This window comes from Trachypithecus francoisi, unplaced genomic scaffold, assembly GCF_009764315.1.
Source record: "Trachypithecus francoisi isolate TF-2019V2 unplaced genomic scaffold, Tfra_2.0 Lachesis_group11, whole genome shotgun sequence".
Taxonomy (NCBI): domain Eukaryota; kingdom Metazoa; phylum Chordata; class Mammalia; order Primates; family Cercopithecidae; genus Trachypithecus; species Trachypithecus francoisi.
In genome coordinates this window covers 61,147,501-61,165,733 of record NW_022681456.1, presented here as the reverse complement: position 1 = coordinate 61,165,733, position 18,233 = coordinate 61,147,501, and the positions used below count along the sequence as shown (strand labels likewise).

General features: G+C 32.9%; 1 protein-coding gene across 1 annotated transcript in view; it reads left to right on the top strand.

Annotated features, from left to right (window-relative positions):
- The window catches only part of TRHDE (thyrotropin releasing hormone degrading enzyme), a 421,266-nt gene extending 412,817 nt beyond the window's left edge, over positions 1-8,449 (top strand). Inside the window, exon 19 of the mRNA XM_033221251.1 lies at positions 5,888-8,449. Within this exon, the coding sequence (XP_033077142.1) occupies positions 5,888-6,031 (144 nt within the window). The 3' untranslated portion in view covers positions 6,032-8,449. The remainder of the gene's footprint in view (positions 1-5,887) is intronic.
- Positions 8,450-18,233: the final 9,784 nt, after the last annotated feature.

The following is an 18,233-nucleotide window of genomic DNA, read 5'->3' as shown; positions in this document are numbered from 1 at the left end:
CACACATACACAGACACATGTTAAAGGCTACTCAATTCATAATTTGCAAGGAGTATTTTTAACATATCAAACATTGAAAGCCTGCAAGAAATGTTTGAATGTAATAATTTTCAAACCTGGAGATCCACAGTCCACTTCAGAGATCACTGATCCAATCAGATATTCCTCAAATGATTCTATTAACCCACTGTAGGATTCACTAAACAACAAAGCCATCCTGTTAATGACTCAATATTTGTATAATGGACGAAGGTTGGTGTTGAGATACAGACCATGTGTCTCACTGCTTTTTGGTTAGCCTTAAACAGACAATGGACCTACTGTACATAATAATATTGCTTTGTGCTATGTAGCCTCTTAAATGAAACAAATTCTTATGTGTAGAAAGGAGCATATCTGGTAATACATATTGAGATTAATAAGTTGTTTTAAAATTGCTTGGTACAATCACAAATGAATTTCATTAATGAAAATAAACTTGATTTTTAAGGACTGGTGTCCAGATTACGGAGTATTTAACATTTCCTTACTATGTTATTTCTGGTTTATTACTCTGGAAATTTAAGCCAGCTAGTTTTGTTTGCTTGTTTTGCCATTATGTCACATTGCTAATATAGAGAGATGAGAAATGGGGAGAGGGTTAAGGAGGAAGGAAAAAATAAGCAAAATATAGACTCTTTTAATTGATTACAGTGGATCACGCTCCAAACATTGATTGCCTTTTCTTGTGCTCCTGTTCTCCATTGTAAAATATAGCTGATATTTGACATTGAGAATGATGGTTTTCTTAGTTTTCACTGACAGAATGCTTAATGCTGTGCCCCGCAGCTAATCACACTGAGCACCATTCCCTAGAAGCATCAACCCTGGCACCATCCTTAATGTCTTCTAATATTGTCCAGTTTCCTGTGATTATCCCGCGTGCACTAACTTGGATTCTTTCACACCATGAGCTAAGCTAAGCTAAGTCTCTGATTGTAATGATTTGAAATTCAGTCTTTATCCCTGCTATGTGTGTTCCCAACCCTGAAGGATTAAATTTGAATGCCCTGGAACATATTTTACTATTTTTTAAATAAAGGAAGCTAAATGGAAAGGACTGTTTTCATATCCACCAAAAACAGAAAGAAAGAACAATTAAATTAATGATTGCTTCCAATTTTCTCTGTATTTAAATGAAATACGTTTAATTTCATGATTTCACATTCAATAATATGGGAATGAAAGACTCATTTAGTCACAACCTCTGCAGCCATTGAAGTGAACACAAAGCGAAATCTCTCCCTCTTCTCTTCTCTCCTGTTTGCTCCCTTAGTTCTCTGTGCTTCTCTCCTTCTCTTTTATCTCCTCTCCTCCCTACCTCTCATCCCTTCTCTTATTTTTCTTCTTACTTTCCTCTAACTCTGTCTGCCTTTCATATTTTCCTGGACTTGGTAACACCCAGGCCATGAAAAGAAAATATTTTAGACATTTAATTGATTTTATCACATACTGACTGTTTTGTCTTACATATTTCACTGATTTATTAAATTTTTATACTTTATTTAATTGCCATTTCAGATGCTTCAAAGTGCTCCTATAATGAAGGGTATAATTTCAAAGTTGAAACTAAATTATGGCTTTTATTTCATTATCTACAAAGCAGCTAACAACACAATGCAGTCCCTAAGTGGCATGAGGAATGAATCTCTTCACTCTGGAGTTATTTACTCTGGCTTTGCAGTTTAACAGGTGCTGCCTGGGGCTTTTTAATACTTACATCATCTATAAGATTGAGGAACACTATTGTCAGATGGAGTGGGGGTTTTGGTTTTTATGATGATAACCTCCCTTTCTTAAATAGAAAAGGCTGACGAGAATGCAGTCGCATTCTACCATAACCCATAAACCTCATAAGCAGAAAGCCCAATGTCCTCCCTGTGGATATGGCATATTCTTATTTCTAAGAGTTTATAGATCAAAAGGGAATCAGCATCTTTATGAATTCTGAAAACTCATTCCAGATTTTAATGATCTTCATCAGCTTTAGGTGAATTCAGTAAAGACACTTACATTGTTCCATGGTTTTCTCCCAAAAACAGTATTCTAGTACCTGAAACTGGAGTTTCCTTTTAATTTTAATTGAATGGCTCTAGCAATTTGAACAATATTTCTCCATAAAGCAATCTGTCATTTATTTAATTTTAAACTAATGGAGACAATCTTCTGGAACCTCAGAGGCCCTTGCCATTTTTCCACGTTAATGACCATTAACCAATCTTTTCACATGCCCATTTTTCTGCTTTTTAAACCTAGCATAACTCACTGTTGTGGAGGAGCATAGATCCTGTGCATCGAAGACATCACATTTACAGTTTTAATATTGAAGATACTAACTTTATAATAGGGCAATAGTTAATTCTATTCACTTACATAGTTACTAAGAGTATATTATGTTTTACAATCTACTCTAAAAATAATTTATCTTATGATAGGATACCCTGAAATAAGAGGAAATTTTAATGCTAAAATCTTTTTAATAGAAAAATTAACAAACATGCTTCAAAATTTTATGCTAAAAAGGTAGGGAACACAAACAACATTGCCATTTTACTAAATGTTATTTTATAAAAGTGCCTAAACTTGCAACATTTTAAAATAAAAGCATATCATGGTATAGTTAGAAAACAATAAAAAAAAAAACACTAATGATGTAGGGTCCAGCCCTACGAGACTTAGCAGGTATTCTCCCCATTTGCGGAGACGAGAGATTATAAGAAATAAAGACACAAGACAAAGAGATAAGGAGAAAACAGCTGGGTCCAGGGGACCACTCCCATTAAGACACGGAGACCGGTAGTGGCCCCAAATGGCTGGGCATGCTGATATTTATTGTATTCAAGACAAGGGGGCAGGGTAAGGAGGATGAGTCATCCAAGTGATTGATAAGGTCAAGCAATCACGTGATCATGGGACAGGGGCCCTTCCCTTTTAGGTAACCAAAGCAGAGAGGGAAGGCAGCATATGTCAGCGTTTTCTTCTATGCACTTATAAGAAAGATGAAAGACTTTCACTATTTCTTCCACCGCTATCTACTACGAATTTCAAAGAGGAACCAGGAGTATGGGAGGAACATGAAAGTGGATGCGGAGCATGACCATTAAGCACAGCACCACAGGGAGGGATTTAAGCCTCCAGATGACTGCGGGCAGGCCTGGATAATATCCAGCCTCCCACAAGAAGCTGGTGGAGCAGACTGTTCCCTGACTCCTCCAAGGAAAGGAGACTCCCTTTTGCAGTCTGCTAAGTAACAGTGCCTTCCCAGGCACTGGCATTACCACTTGACCAAGGAGCCCTCAAGCGGCCCTTATGCGGGCGGGATAGAAGGCTCACCTCTTGCCTTCTAGGTCACTTCTCACGATGTCCCTTTGGCACCTGACCCTATACTTGCCTGTTATTCCTAGGTTATATTAGTAATGCAATAAAGAGTAATATTAAAAGCTAATGATTAATAATGTTTATACTAATGATTGATAATTATCCATGGTCATTTCTATATCTAATTTGTATTATAACTATTCTTTATTCTAACAATTTTCTTTATTATACTGCTAAAGCTTGTGCCTTCAGTCTCTTGCCTTGGCACCTGGGTAATCCTTTGCCCACAAATGGCAGCATAAATCCTACCAAAGAGTGGAAGAAACAAGCAAACTAGAATGCTAACCGCCTTTCTTTTACCCCAAGCCCTCTAAAGTGAGGCAGGGGTTTGTAAGGCACTGTGAGTGTGCACTAGGGCCAGTCAGAGGCAATTCCAACCACATGTTGGATATCAGAGCTATGGAGAATTACAGGGCATAAGATCAATTAATGGCAACTGTGGAAAGAAGGCCAGATGTGTTCTGATGAATAAGTTCCTCTTAAGATGCATATGAGGCACCTCAGACTCTCTGAGCCCACAAGGGGTATTTACCGTGCTTAAATCATGATTTAAGAAGTGAATCTCTGGAGACACACCAGTTCACATTTTCTATTGAGAGTTATTTTGCAGGATAATCCAACCTACTCTCCTTCTGTCAATAAACGTTCATATTCAAACCCATAGTTTGCCTTTGAGAAGGACTTAAGAGTTTTACTTCATGCGTTTAGGCTGGCTTACCATCTCATAAGGAAACCAAGAGCATGCTCCACAGAGTTAAAGTTGCTAAAGGGTCATTTATGACTCTCTGCTGTATTCAGTGACTGCCTAGGAAAAAAATGTAATAATTCAGAATATACTTTAAAAGGAGTATAAGCAATTTTTTTATGATTGACCTATAACATGTAAATAATGCAATTACAATATCATATTTTATAATAAAACAAAATTCAAAATGAATCAAAATGTATTACTTTTTGCTTTAAGGATATAGACTGGATGAGTCTGAACATAAATATATAAGTACAAATGTATTCTTATGTTAATCAGATAAAGTTTAAAATTATGAGTCAAGTACTTCCATTAGACTTCCCCTTTATATATATGTGTATCTATATTTCTATTGCCATGGCATAATGCCTGTAATATTTATTAATATTTATTAACTCTAATCCCTTTGCTTCTTCCTTTTTTCTTAATATATGTAATTTGGTCAAATGCCATATCAGTTTTAAGGACAACACCCATAATTCTTTGTTATACATTGCCTATTTTACATGTTTGTTATAAAAGCACAGTGTTTTTGAAATCTTCTAAAGGATGTACCTCTGAGATACAGTTATCTATTGCTAATGCTGCTGGGCAAAGGGCTTTGTAGGAAAGCAGAGTAAAAACTCGGAGAAAACCCATCAGTATCATGGAATCAAAGTAACGCTTATAAATAAACTAAGCTACCCATGAACTAATTTCTAAAATAATTCAGAAAGTTATTACCACATTTTAACTCCATCCTCCACCACCATTTCTGCCTGCCCCTGAGTCAATCTTGATACACTGCATCTCTCTCCTGGCATATCCTCCATGTGGCGCCCACCATATGATGAATCACACCCCACACTAATTACACCACATAATGTTTCTGTGTTGCAAGTTGATTTTTCACATTTGTCTATTAGCATCACAATTGTTAGTTCGTTGCCAGCTTCTTAAGATATATCAAACAGAAAGGAAAAACTTCTGGTATTTAATCTTGAAGTAAAATCTTGGAGTATTTCCAGAGTATGTGAACTCTCTAAATAAAATTTTATGTCAAAAATATGGCAAAACATTTAAAAATTATAACTTAAATGCTCAGATTCTCTAGCTAAATAACACCATATCCCTCCTTTATTATTTCAAAATCTAGTTACACAGGTGATTGCCGTGTCATTAATCATTCAGTTTTCATAGCACCATTGCTTTTTCTCCACCAGACAATACTTTGGTTATTCCTTGACATCAAAGATAATGTCAAGCCCAATATCATTCATTTGGAGAAGATGAAAAATAATTTTCTCTCTACTGACAAAAATGTGAACTTTAATCCTTATATTCAGTGTTTAAGGCTGCTTGGTGCATTGTATACGCATTGAAGTTAGAACTAGTCCTTGCCACAATCCCATCAACTGCTTTTAAAATGATCAATTAAATGTCTGTTTTAATATCTAATTGTGAAACATGAAGCTGAATTTGGAGCTGTTTAAGTTGTAATGTCTACTCTTCTTTTTTTGTTCCAAAATCAATTACATCATAACTAATTGACATAATCTGTAATATTTCATTTTGTTACCAAACTCACTCCACAATATTAAATATGTCTTCTATAGTGGTTGTGGCATTTGTTTCAAATATATTGGGTTTCTTTACTTTTTAAATAGATTCTTGTTCATGTATGTTGGACATGAGTTCATTTTAAGACAGGCAGATTTACCATTCAAAAATTTCTTTTTCCAGCTCAAGAACTTCATGAAGAACTATGATGGGGTAGCTGCTGCTTCTTTCTCAAGAGCTGTGGAAACTGTCGAAGCCAATGTACGCTGGAAAATGCTTTACCAAGATGAGCTTTTCCAATGGTTAGGAAAAGCTCTAAGACACTAATATATGTATCTTATAAACAATTCAACTCGAATTTTATGAGAAGACACGTTTTTTGTGGAATGAGGAAAATGTACTACATGGAAAATGGCCAGATTTTCAGTGTTAACATGTGGGAGGAATTTTTTTTTTCTTTAGTTTTTAGTTTTGGGTTTTGGGGGATTTTTTTTTTTCATTCATTCTGTTCTGTTTCTCTGCTGGGTGTTCCTCTCTAAAGAAACTCTTGCAAGTGAAACTAGTCATGATTGCTTCAGCTGTACATTCCTTGCTGTACAGGACCAAATATGATAGTGATGCATGTTGATGTTACAGTCAATTTGGAAAAACATATTCAGAATATTCTCTGCATGGATATATGGTCCTGCCTGTGTTCCAGCATGCTTATTTCAAATGTCCAATGTTGTGTGTGAATATATGTTACATCCAGGATGGGCATTATGCAAAAGCACAAAGATTATATATGACAATCAGTGTTGCAATGAAAGAAAAACTAAAAGCAGAAATGATATTCTCAATTTTGGGCAATGTGAGAAGTAAAATAGCCCTTGAAGTGATGAACATCGCTTATTTCAGCACTTGGATTGTCTGGCAATGATTACTGTGTTGCTAACTCATTTTCTTTGAGTTAAAGCTATGTATACATTTTAAAAGGCATATAGATAGTGTATGCATATGTATATGTACATAGGGAAGCCCCATATGTATATAGTATGTTGTATACTGCACATGTACAAAGAATGTCTTCAGATCAAAGAAAATTTATCTCTTTTTATAAACTTAAGGACAGTTGCAAAAGGCTTCAAGGAATTTATCTCAACATCTATGTCGTGACTAAATTTCTCAACTGTTATGAATTTTTCATCTACTTCTTGAACAGTGGTCTATTCTACTACATGAAGATGAATACAAACAAAATTTTTGTATAAACTAACCACTCTTCCAGTTCTCCTGTGACAGTCTTACATATAGATTCTGCCATCATTTTTGTCAAGGTTCCTTTTGCATGAAACAATTACGTAAACTTATAATTATTAGTGCTGAAAAACAGTTTATTTTCCATCTTGTTTTCCTACCTTATGTTGAGTAGTCCAGAGAGTTAAAAATTCTCTGAGTGTTGGTTTTTAAGTCTGTTTTGCTCTAATCCTCCATTAAGCAAGCATACCTCAAGTGGGTCTATTAGCATTTAATGACCTTTTATGCCAGTTGTGCCATCCCTTAAGATGAAAAGTTCCTTTTCTTGTGTTAATGTGCAAAGCTTTTCTTTTGGCACTGACAACTGTGTTCTACCTGGGAATTTTGAATAGCCATTTTCATGGCTGTGTGTTATGTAACACAAATGTTTTTAAATGGTATTCTCACCCAGTAGGCCAGCTCGCCAAACATTGCTTAGATGCTTCAAAATTAGCATATTTTAAGTTTACCAGTATAAAATACCAGTGCAACTACTCTACATAGCCAAATGTTTGTAAATCACTTCTTATTTTCCTGAGGTTTTTCACTCCTCCAAATCTTACAAATCATTGAAAGAAATATATTCTAACGGTACTGAATAGTGAAAATAATTAGACATTTTAGAAATCAGAGCCATAGAATTATTTTAAATTAGTAGAAAAGAGGAGCTATTTCCTAATCTATAAAGTACCACCTAAAATTGAATTTTATCATATAAGCAAATAATACCTATTAGACATATCTAAATTTTTCAGCACTTCATTCAATTAAAATACATGAATTTTAAATATTTTACATGATGTGAATAGGCATGATAATACTTAGTATAAAATCTAAACATTTTCCATTTGTCAAAAATGATAAAATCCAGTTACTACATATCACATTTACAAAATCCTTAATTAAATGGGTAACTTCTAAAATGTAACAGTAATAAGTATCACACTGCAATGCAGGTCCCAAATATGTGCTATGTCACCACTGAATCTATGTAATAGATAAGAAAAAATTATAGGTGGATGTCTTGCTTTGTGTCATGAATTACTAAAACCTCTTAGTAGTTGTGGTATATTTTTGAGTAAAATTACTATTTCCAGATTTGAGTTTGAAGGGCTTTTATAGTTGTATTTTCCTCCCCACTGTTAATAATCATAATCCTTTTTCAGTATTTTAGTGGCCTTGAACAACTGGTTTATCTACAATCTCAAATCCTAACTGTATAATTATGTGCAATGTTCAATACCTCATATAATACTTGTTCAACAGTATAGTGGTATCAGTGGCATTAAGATGGTGTCTTTGTTCTACATATTTTTCAATAATTTATTCTTTCTAATGTTGAAACTATATCAGGCTTTACCGGTTTTTTTAGTTGTTTAAATAAGTAATATTTTCAAAATAATAAAATAACCAATGATATCTCTTGGAATAATCTGTAAAATGTAGTTATAAAATTCTATTTTCTACTTAGAGTTTTTATCTTTTCTTTTTTGTCGGTTTTACAAATTATATATATGCATGAAATAACAAACTGTTGAAAGTGTCCAACCTCCAGCCATAGCAATTTGCTGTGCCAATATATGTACATAAAAAGTAGTTTCAATTAGAAAGGGCAACATTATTTATCACATCGAGTATTAAACATTTCCAGGTAACTTGTAAATAAAAAGATTTCCCCATTTTTACACATTTTTTCTTAAAATTTTTCTATAATCTTTGAAGTTTCTAAAATATACAATCTCAACCTCTAAGGCTAATATGTACAATACTAGGTCTATTCTTGAGTTTCAATAACATGTATTTTAGTTGGGTCATAAACTCGCATTAGTTTATATTGTCTCCAGAACAATTATATCATAGGACTGAGATTTTTGTGATAGTATTATTTACAAATATAACTATAATATCTTGTGAGGATATTATTAAGGTTATGTCATGTACTGTTAAAATGCATTGCTTTCTCAAAGAACTGTTACACATTTTGTTTTCTTTGACTCATCACAAAAACATAATAAATGTTGTTAGCCCTAATATTCTGATGAGAAAACTGGGGCTCAGGTAGCAACATGAGCTACTTAAAACTACAAAATGGGGCTGGGCACAGTGGCTCATGCATGCAATCCCAGCACTCTGGGAGGTCGAGGGTGGGAGGATTGCATGAGCCCAGGCATTGGAGACCAGCCTGGGCAACATAGTGAGACCCCATTTCTATGAAAATAAAAATGAAAACTTAGCCAGGCATGGTAGTGTGTACCTATTGTCCCAGCTACCGGGGAGGCCGAGGTGGGAGAATCATTGAAGTCCAAAAGTTCAGTGCTCTAGTGAGCTATGATCACTTTACTCCAGCCTGGGTGACAAAGTGAGATCCTGTCTCTAAAAAAATAAAATAAAATCACAATGTTGTTATTTTGGGAACCAATATGATAACCTACGTCTATCACAACATCATTCCCCACTAAAATATAAATATATGTTGATAATATCTCTATCCATTGCATTAGTTGGAGATTTTCCAAATACTAGACCAGCATCAAAATACACAATTAATTTACAATAATTACATTGTTTGTTAACTTTTGCATTTCTAATTTGCAGGATGTTAAACAACTGGATGAAATGTTATGATTCAATTTGGTCGGTATAAGTAATCAAATATTGGGATAAAGAATTTAATTCATTTAGTTTATTAATTATATTTCCTGTCTATCTTTTACTGAACATTGTTTAAACATAACCTTAAAGTACTGATAATTTGCTTAATTTTCAACACAAATTTATGTGACAAATTCTGTCTGTGGTAACAGATGGTCAGAATGCAGATAAATTGTGTGCATCTAAATCAGTAAAAATAATATTTGGTAAAATGTCTATAAATCTATGCAGACTAAGTTTTGAAAAAGAATGCAATTTTAGTACTACTGGATTAGAGGCAGTAAAGGAATCCCTAAGGAAGTTTACAGTAATACATTTAATTAAAATCTACTGGCAATTAGAATTTTAAGGAATTCTTTTCTAAGAAGTTGGAGAACCTAAAATAGCTTGCTTATTCTCCTGGGTACTCTCATGAAGTAACCATGTACACCTAATAAAGGTGTAAAAGCACATATAATGGAAAAAAGCACATATACTGTAAAAGCACATATAATGAAAACTAATTCTTACAACTGATTGTTTTGATTATCAGAGATCATAGCTAAATTATCATTTGACACTAATAGCTATATATTGATACAGTATATAACTATACTTAAAGAAATATTTAATGAGCATCTTTTATTTCACAAGGCACTAAGTGAGGGAAAGGAATACAGAGATGAAAATGGGCTGAAAGAATGAATTCATGTCACAATAAATGAAAAAGAAAAAGAAATAATGAACCAGGGGAATGAGGGCAACAGGAAAAATAATTCCTTGCTACAGAGAGGGAAGTAAATCATTTGTAGGTATACATAATATTATACAACTATTTTTGTACACTAGTTCTCAAAACTTTTACGGTACTTAGTATAATTTTTATTGTTTGATTTCCTAGTGCTCAATTGTGTTTTACAGATATATGTTACATTTTGAAATTATAATCAAATAATAGAGTTTAAACTCTAATAATTGGAATATAAATTGAGATGGAATTTATCCTTAAGAAAAGCTGTTTGAACAATTTAGTAGTATTAGTAAGTTGCAGGAATACTTTAATCTACTTATGAAAAAGTAGTTCAAGTTTTCTAAAATGGTTTCAGCATACTATTGGTATCTCACAATGTGTTAATTTTAAGTTAATTATATATTCTTTAAAGCAGATTAAATAATACTCATCCTAAGCAATAATTTGTTGAAATTAGTATATGTGAACTTACGAAAAAATGTTCTTGTAAATTATTCTAGAATCCCAAATTTTAATTATATAAGAACAACCTTTTGTTCAATTGCTTTGAACTAATGAAGAAGTTTTTTAAAAAATTAAGTATTTTATTTAATGTGATATAGATTCAGGAAAAGTCTAACAAAAATGTATTTCAGTAGTTTTTTTTTATTTTGTGAAATTTTATTTTAAAGTTTAGATAAGGAAAGTTTTTAAACTGTCTTAAATATTTAATAAAACAGTTGTTAAAAATATATGTTCTAATGTTAACTATACTACATATATGCCATTGCATGCATTTTGTTTTTTAAATAGGTTTTTCACAACCAGCCCCACTAGTAGATGATTTTACCACAGATTTTGAAAACATACCACTTTCACGGCTTTTATTTCAAATACTTAGTACTTTAGGGATAGTATTTTGAAGATGTTTATCTTTTGTATATTCCTAGTTCATTTATTAATGTACTAAGAGAAAAGAAAACAAAATGACTGATTCTTTTGCTCTGAGTTAAATGTTTGTGCTGTATTAATGTTAAGTGAGTTAAGGTAAAGGGAAACTACAAAAATTTGAATGCCTGCTGAATGCTAGGCACTTTATAGGTATCATCTCAATTAATAACCCTGTGAAATGTCATTAGATTTAATTCACCAAAGAGTAGATGGAGGCAGAGTTGTTATCAGTTTACATGATTAATTAGTGGTATTCGCTGGGATTCAAAACTCTGCAAACTCAAGCCTTATATGGCTCAAACTAGTCATTAATCTGTCTTCAGCATGCATGAAAACATAATGTTTATCCGTACAGACCATTCTCTATAGCAGATTTGAATTGATACTCAGCACACTTCATCATTGTCACTGGCTCTTTCGAAAGAAATGTTAATTTGTGCATTCTGGTTTACCATTCATTTCTTAACAAAGTTGCTTTATACATTCCATAAAAAGTTTTCATGAAAATATTTTACATTAGCGTGTTGCATAGTGGATTTTAAGTTATAACAGATAGTTAACAGATATTTCAGCCAACCAGCCACACACATGAAAAAAATAAGTGAAAAGACAAAATAAATTGCGAAGATTTTACCAGTGGACCACAAAGTTAAGGTTAAACTTCTGTCTTTGCATGTGGAGGAGACATATTAGTCTAGCCAGAACTTTCCTTTTGCTTAGTAGTGAGGTCAGAGAAGTATCTCTGTTGTTCTGCTTAGAAGTATAGATGGACTGCAATTGCTTAATCTATTTAAACTTACATTTTCAATGGGTCTGCTGTGCGAAGATACATTCTAAGATAAGTGCTTTGACTTGCCTCTGCACAGGTCAACTTATTTCTCATCACACACATTTTTCTTATGTCATGTAAGTAAATGAAAGAATGAAATGTTTTGTAGAAAATATTACAGTGGAGTTAAGAACATCTGCCTCGAATGTACAGTGCATTTACTTTTTAAGTTAATCATTTAGTAGCTACCCTTTTAACCTCCGCTATGTTCACAGTATTGCATTTGCTCTTGTAAACAATTCTGTTCCCACCTTTACATAGCTTATGACCTACTGGGTGAGAACATTCATTATTAACTTTTTTGCTATTTATTTTCATTTAAAATAGGTTTATTAACTAGCATTTCTCAAATGCTAAACATTTTTGAGTGAATTTTTCCTCAATGTTGTATTCTACCTTCAAAACATTGTGTAACAGCAATTCTTCATTATCCTTTTGAATGCTACCTATATATTGCCACATATAAAGATATTTATCATTTTTCATTGCTATATTTTAATCTCTTTGCATTTTGATAATATCAAAAACAGATTAGGGCTGAAAAACTAAAAAAGATTAGGTCTTGTATTATGCATTGTCTAGTTACTGGAACAATAAGAAAAATTATATCTTTGAGCTTTCGTAATTGGCTTTCTGGACACCACTGACTTTATTAGATAATCTTTAAAAATATTATATGAACTATTTTGAATGAACCTAAATTTACTCAGGAATAAAATTTATTTTCCTAAATCCATTCCCCAAGTGAACAGGCTGATTTAAAATAAGCCATATAAAAGTACTTTTCCTTTCTAATATTTAAGATTTAGGAATTAAAAAGTAACTGTTCTTTCAGTAAATAAGTGTTAGTAAAGCATTGACCAAATAAATAACCTTTTGTTAGTTTAGCAGATAGATGTTTTCAATGTATGCCTTTAAAATTATTCAGTAAAAATTGAATTAGGGTATATTCAACATGAAATTTTTATTCCATTCTGGCCAAGCCCTAACAAAATTAATTTTTCTAAATGAGAAAATTTGTCTTCTGTATTTTAAGCAGTACAAATATGAATTTTGCCTCTGATAACCAAATTTTATACAGTAATGTGTAATGTATCACAATTTAAAAAGTTTTAATTTTCTGACATGCAGATAAGGCCAAAATAAATAATACCATCTTTTTTTTAATGCTGCTTTTTTCACTTGAAAATACATTTTTTAAATTTTGAGTATATATATTGTAGAGGTCCATGCAAATGGAAAAAGAAATTATTCTCTTCTGAGATGGACTTTTTCAAGATTATACACATACTGAAGCTAGAATAAAAACGTATGTATTTGTGCTATATTGTAAAAATAAAAAGTAAATACCAATTTGTTCTTCTTTCTAATTATATGCCTTTAGAATAAATGAAATGATCTGCACTTTGGTAAAAAGTGATTTCACCTGAAATGCATTTCAGATTGCTTTTTAATAGGTTTTCTGCATTCGACAGACTGTCGGGCTCTGAATTTCAAGAACAGTTTTCAATAACAACAGGGCTATAAAATATATATAATCGTGATTCGTAAGTAGTACTCAAAATATATTTTCAATGTCTCTGGGTTTTTCTCTTTCTAAAGATTAGACAGAAAACATTAGAATTTGAATTTGCAGAGCCACTCATTTTAGCCTTTCCCATAATACTTTATACAGCCATAGATAATCCTCCTCTGGTCCGTGAACATGAGGGTAAGAAACAGAAGGCTTTCCAAGTCAGAGTAAAGAATATTTCTATTAAGGGATATAGGACAGTGTCGTGTGTGTGTGTGAGTGTGTGTGTTTGTATGGACATATGTATTTATATATCTCCAGTAGTGTCTACATTACATATACATGTATAACATATATACATATATTTATGTATAACTATATATAATAAAATATCCATATAATATGTGTATATATAATCTTATATACATACATTATATATACATGTGTATATATCCCCAACAGCACATACACATATATATTATTTATTTCCCTGTCCAAGTGGTAATTGTGCAGCAGAAAAATCACATAAGTCAGAAAATGGCTATTGCAAAATATCAGATGGGTACCATCTTAAGTTGGAGAGCCTGTCAAATGAATGGTGAATTATACTGGCATGATAGCAAGGGTACTCTCTAAAACCCACACGGGAGCTTATAGATTCTGGCTCAGTAGGTGTTGAATAGTATATAATCATCTACATTTTTAACATGGATTGTATGTGATTCTGGCGGACGTGATCCATCTAGACTGCACTTCAAGAAACATTGGCTAGATAGAGTGGTTCGCATCCCTGACTTTATATTAGACTCACATGAATTGTTTTTAAAACATACTGATGCCTGGGCCACACTTCAAACCAACTAAAGAAGACTCTGGCATGGGGCATTCATTTAAGCATTTTTAAAAACACCTGATTTTAATACATAGCATTCAAGACCCCTGAGAGGAGGTACCAAGTTAAGCATAAAGTAGCTTGAGCATTAATTACAGAATACTACCGGAAGTACCTATTTTTCAAGAATCTAAGTTCATACTATTATTTGGCATTCTTCATCAAATATGGAAGTCAAAAACGTGTTCTCAATTAGCTTAATAGTGAAAAGCAAACAAGAAGTTTGGACCATTGACTTTACTGCCCTGACATGTCACTGCCACAGTATAAATCTGAGTGGTCTGGCGCCATCCACGTGGCTGCCTGACCTTTCCTGGTTCTGACTCTTTCTGCTGTCACCTGCTTTATCTTACCACCCCCTTTCCCCTGTAGTCCTATATAAATGAGGCTGAATAATTTCACATCTACTATTATCAACAATAACACATTTTTAACTTTTGTTTTGCACATGTATCTTGGAACTTAAAGTAAAATACAAAAAAAAAAAAAAAGAAAAGCAGGTTCCCATTGGAAGCGTTTTCCATTAAATGACTGTACCTTTACTCTGCTGAATAAAACAATTTTTTTTTTCTGCTACTCATTTCACAATTGCCTGACATTGGAGATCAGGAATGACATATGTTAAAGTTGTTACTCAGCGAGATAAACACACCATAAACTATTACTATACACTATTGTCACCTGAAATATTACTCCTTTTCCAGTTGTCTTTTGTTGTTGTTGTTGTTGTTGTCGTTTTTACTTTATTCTCCCTTCTCTTTCTATCTCATGTGACCTGCCAGATGAGCACTGAGCCTTTTCAGCAACAGACACTGTATTTTTACTTGACATTGCAAAAAGAACAGTGGAAGTTTTAAGCTGTTTCTATCTGTGTGCATAATAGAAAGTGACATGTGTTCCTGGGATTGTCAAACAAGACCCAAAGGGCATCTGGATACATTGAAACTGCTTGGTTGTACTTTTGAGTCTTTGTGCTCATTCGTCAGTCCTTTAGTTCTGGCTTCCCTTCGGTTGTTAAAATTTGCTTTTCTTTCCTAAAGTCTCTAGCTAATTAGAGATTTCAGCATACAAACTAATCCTTTTTTTTTTTTTTTTTAATAAAAGGAGAACTGGAAATATTGTCACCTCTTGAACATTTTAGCAAGCTGGTAGAGGAAAGGGTGAATTATTTAATTGGATAACTTCAGTCATATCTGACAAAAATAAATAAATAAATAAACTCTAATCCTCCTGTCCTCCTTTTGCTATTTTTTTTTCATTCTCCATCCTTCACCCCTTGTAATTGTTTTTATAGGATTTACTATTGAAACTATTTTCATGCAGAAAGAAAATTTTGCTATAGAGTAAGACCTTCCAAGTTAGTAGCTTCTTATTAAGTTACCAGAATTCTTACGATGAATAACTTTACTGAGACATCTGTGACAAATTTAGGTCTACCCAAGAACTCCAACAACTGCCTGCTGGGTAAAGAAAAAGAGGGAAATGCTTAATGAGCAAAGATCTATGTAAAAGTCCTAAAGCTAAATTTTAATAGGAATGGCTTTATTTCATCCACTTGGAGGCATACATGAAAATTTAGCACAAAATAAGGGATTGGAAAATAGGCTTGCCATATTTATGACAGTGGTGGACTTTAGTAGATAGAGAATATGCAAAGATGCAACAGGTATGTAAATAACTCCAGGCAATTTCAGTAAATCATGAATATATTTTACAGGCAATAGTTACCCTGGTTCTTGGTTAATCCAAATATTTTCCAGTGAATTTATTTGAGAAAAATAATTGAGAGAAATAAATATAATGTTTCAGGTGATAAGCACAAGTTTTAAAGTAAATATTAATTTTAATCCTTCAATCTTTTTCACATTGCCTGTGAAGCGCAAAAACTGGCTAGTGTTTATGAGGTGTTTAAGTGTGTATGTATGTGTGTATGTTTCAGATGGATGAGGAGGGAGAATAAGAAAAGATTAAGAACACATGACACAACTTTTGACCAAGCATATTTTCACATAAAATTGAAATTAAAGTCCCATGTTACACATTAGTATATTTTTCAATATTTTAGAATTAGTTTCTTCAATTTGCCAGTTTAAAAATCCTCATATTCTTGCATATGAAAATATAGTTGGTGAGTTGGAGGAGGGATTTAGACTGAAGTGTAATATTATTATTTTTGGTTCAATAGAAAGTGACATGAGTTTCTAGAACTGTCAAATAAGATTCAGTAGATATCTGGGTATGTAGAAACTGGGTGTTCTCTTGAAAGCAAAAGGAAAAAGCAAAACCTAACTTTGGATAAATGAAACTGAAGAACTCATGTTGCCCTTTCTGTTAGTAACAAAACACAGGAAACCCAAAGCGACAGGTGATATATGAGCATCTCTTTGTTCTGCCACAAATTCTTTTTAAAATAGAGGTCCCCATGTGTTAAGTTTCTAGTCATTCTCAATTACTTGGATCAAATGAGTGAAAGCAAATACTTTGTCTGAATTTCATGCACAAAAATCTCATTTGCTTTGACAATAAATGCTTTCCTTGCTTACTATAATACTCATCCTCACTTGAGATATTTGGTTTTGTAGTATAGCCCTAGTATAGATTAGCCACACTGCAAAGATAAAGCAAAATATCATTTGGCATACCCTAGTTTCTATACTTCTAGTAACATCTAAATTAACAGTGTCCTTATAAAGATGAGTTTGATCTACATAGCTCTTGGCTCAATTAAATATCCAAAGTTTGAATATTGTTAAGCCAACTCTCAGTTAAATGTTGGCTGTTTTTTACACACAAGACAAGAAATTAATATTTTTTCTTGCTTAATGTTGTTATGTGAGAATTTGGGGATCTCAGTAATGTCATTCCTTGTAACAACTTCTCTTTCTACATGTGAGTAGCATGTCACCTTTGTCCTCATTTAAATAATGACATGAGATTGTCATGGGAATTTTCCCCCCAAATGTCATTGTGCCAGTAGATCTGATACCTGCCATTAGTTCTTCAGTTGATTATGTGTGTAGATCCAGTGGTTAGGCTGTGTTTACATGGTACTATATGTTGTTTGGGGACAACTTCTCTATGCTCACAGACTATGTGCTGCCTTCTTTAGGGATTAATAAAGGAGCTAAAATAACCTGGTAACAGACCCCTACACTTGTACATTTTTAATCACTTTCTTTTAGCTACCCAAAAAACAGAAATGGCAGCTATCAATACACCATATAGCCAAAAAATAGTTTTACTCTAATATCTTGCCAAAGCTTTTTGAAGGAGGGAGGGGATTTTTCTTTCTCAAAATTCCCAAATACGTCTGACTAAAACCAACTGGAAATCTTACAATCTACATTAGACATTCATTTATTCATACTCAAAGCTAAATTTTTTTTTTTTTTGACTCAGTCTCTCTCTGTCATCCAGGCTGGAGTGCAGTGGTGTGATAAAGCTAATTTTTTGTATCAATTTAACTGTCTCTCCTCTGAACAGATCTTTTTTTCACATGTGTATAATTCTTACTGACTACACGATACATATTTTAAATCGATATGTTTTATCTCCTTGATAGATTATGAATTCTTCAAGGTTACAGATGGTATTTATTTCCATTTTTGACAAAAACATCAAATATGATAAATTCTCAATCACATTTTGTTGATTGAGAACAACGTAAGTTCCAGTATTAAAACCAACAACTCTCCAGTATGAGCAAAA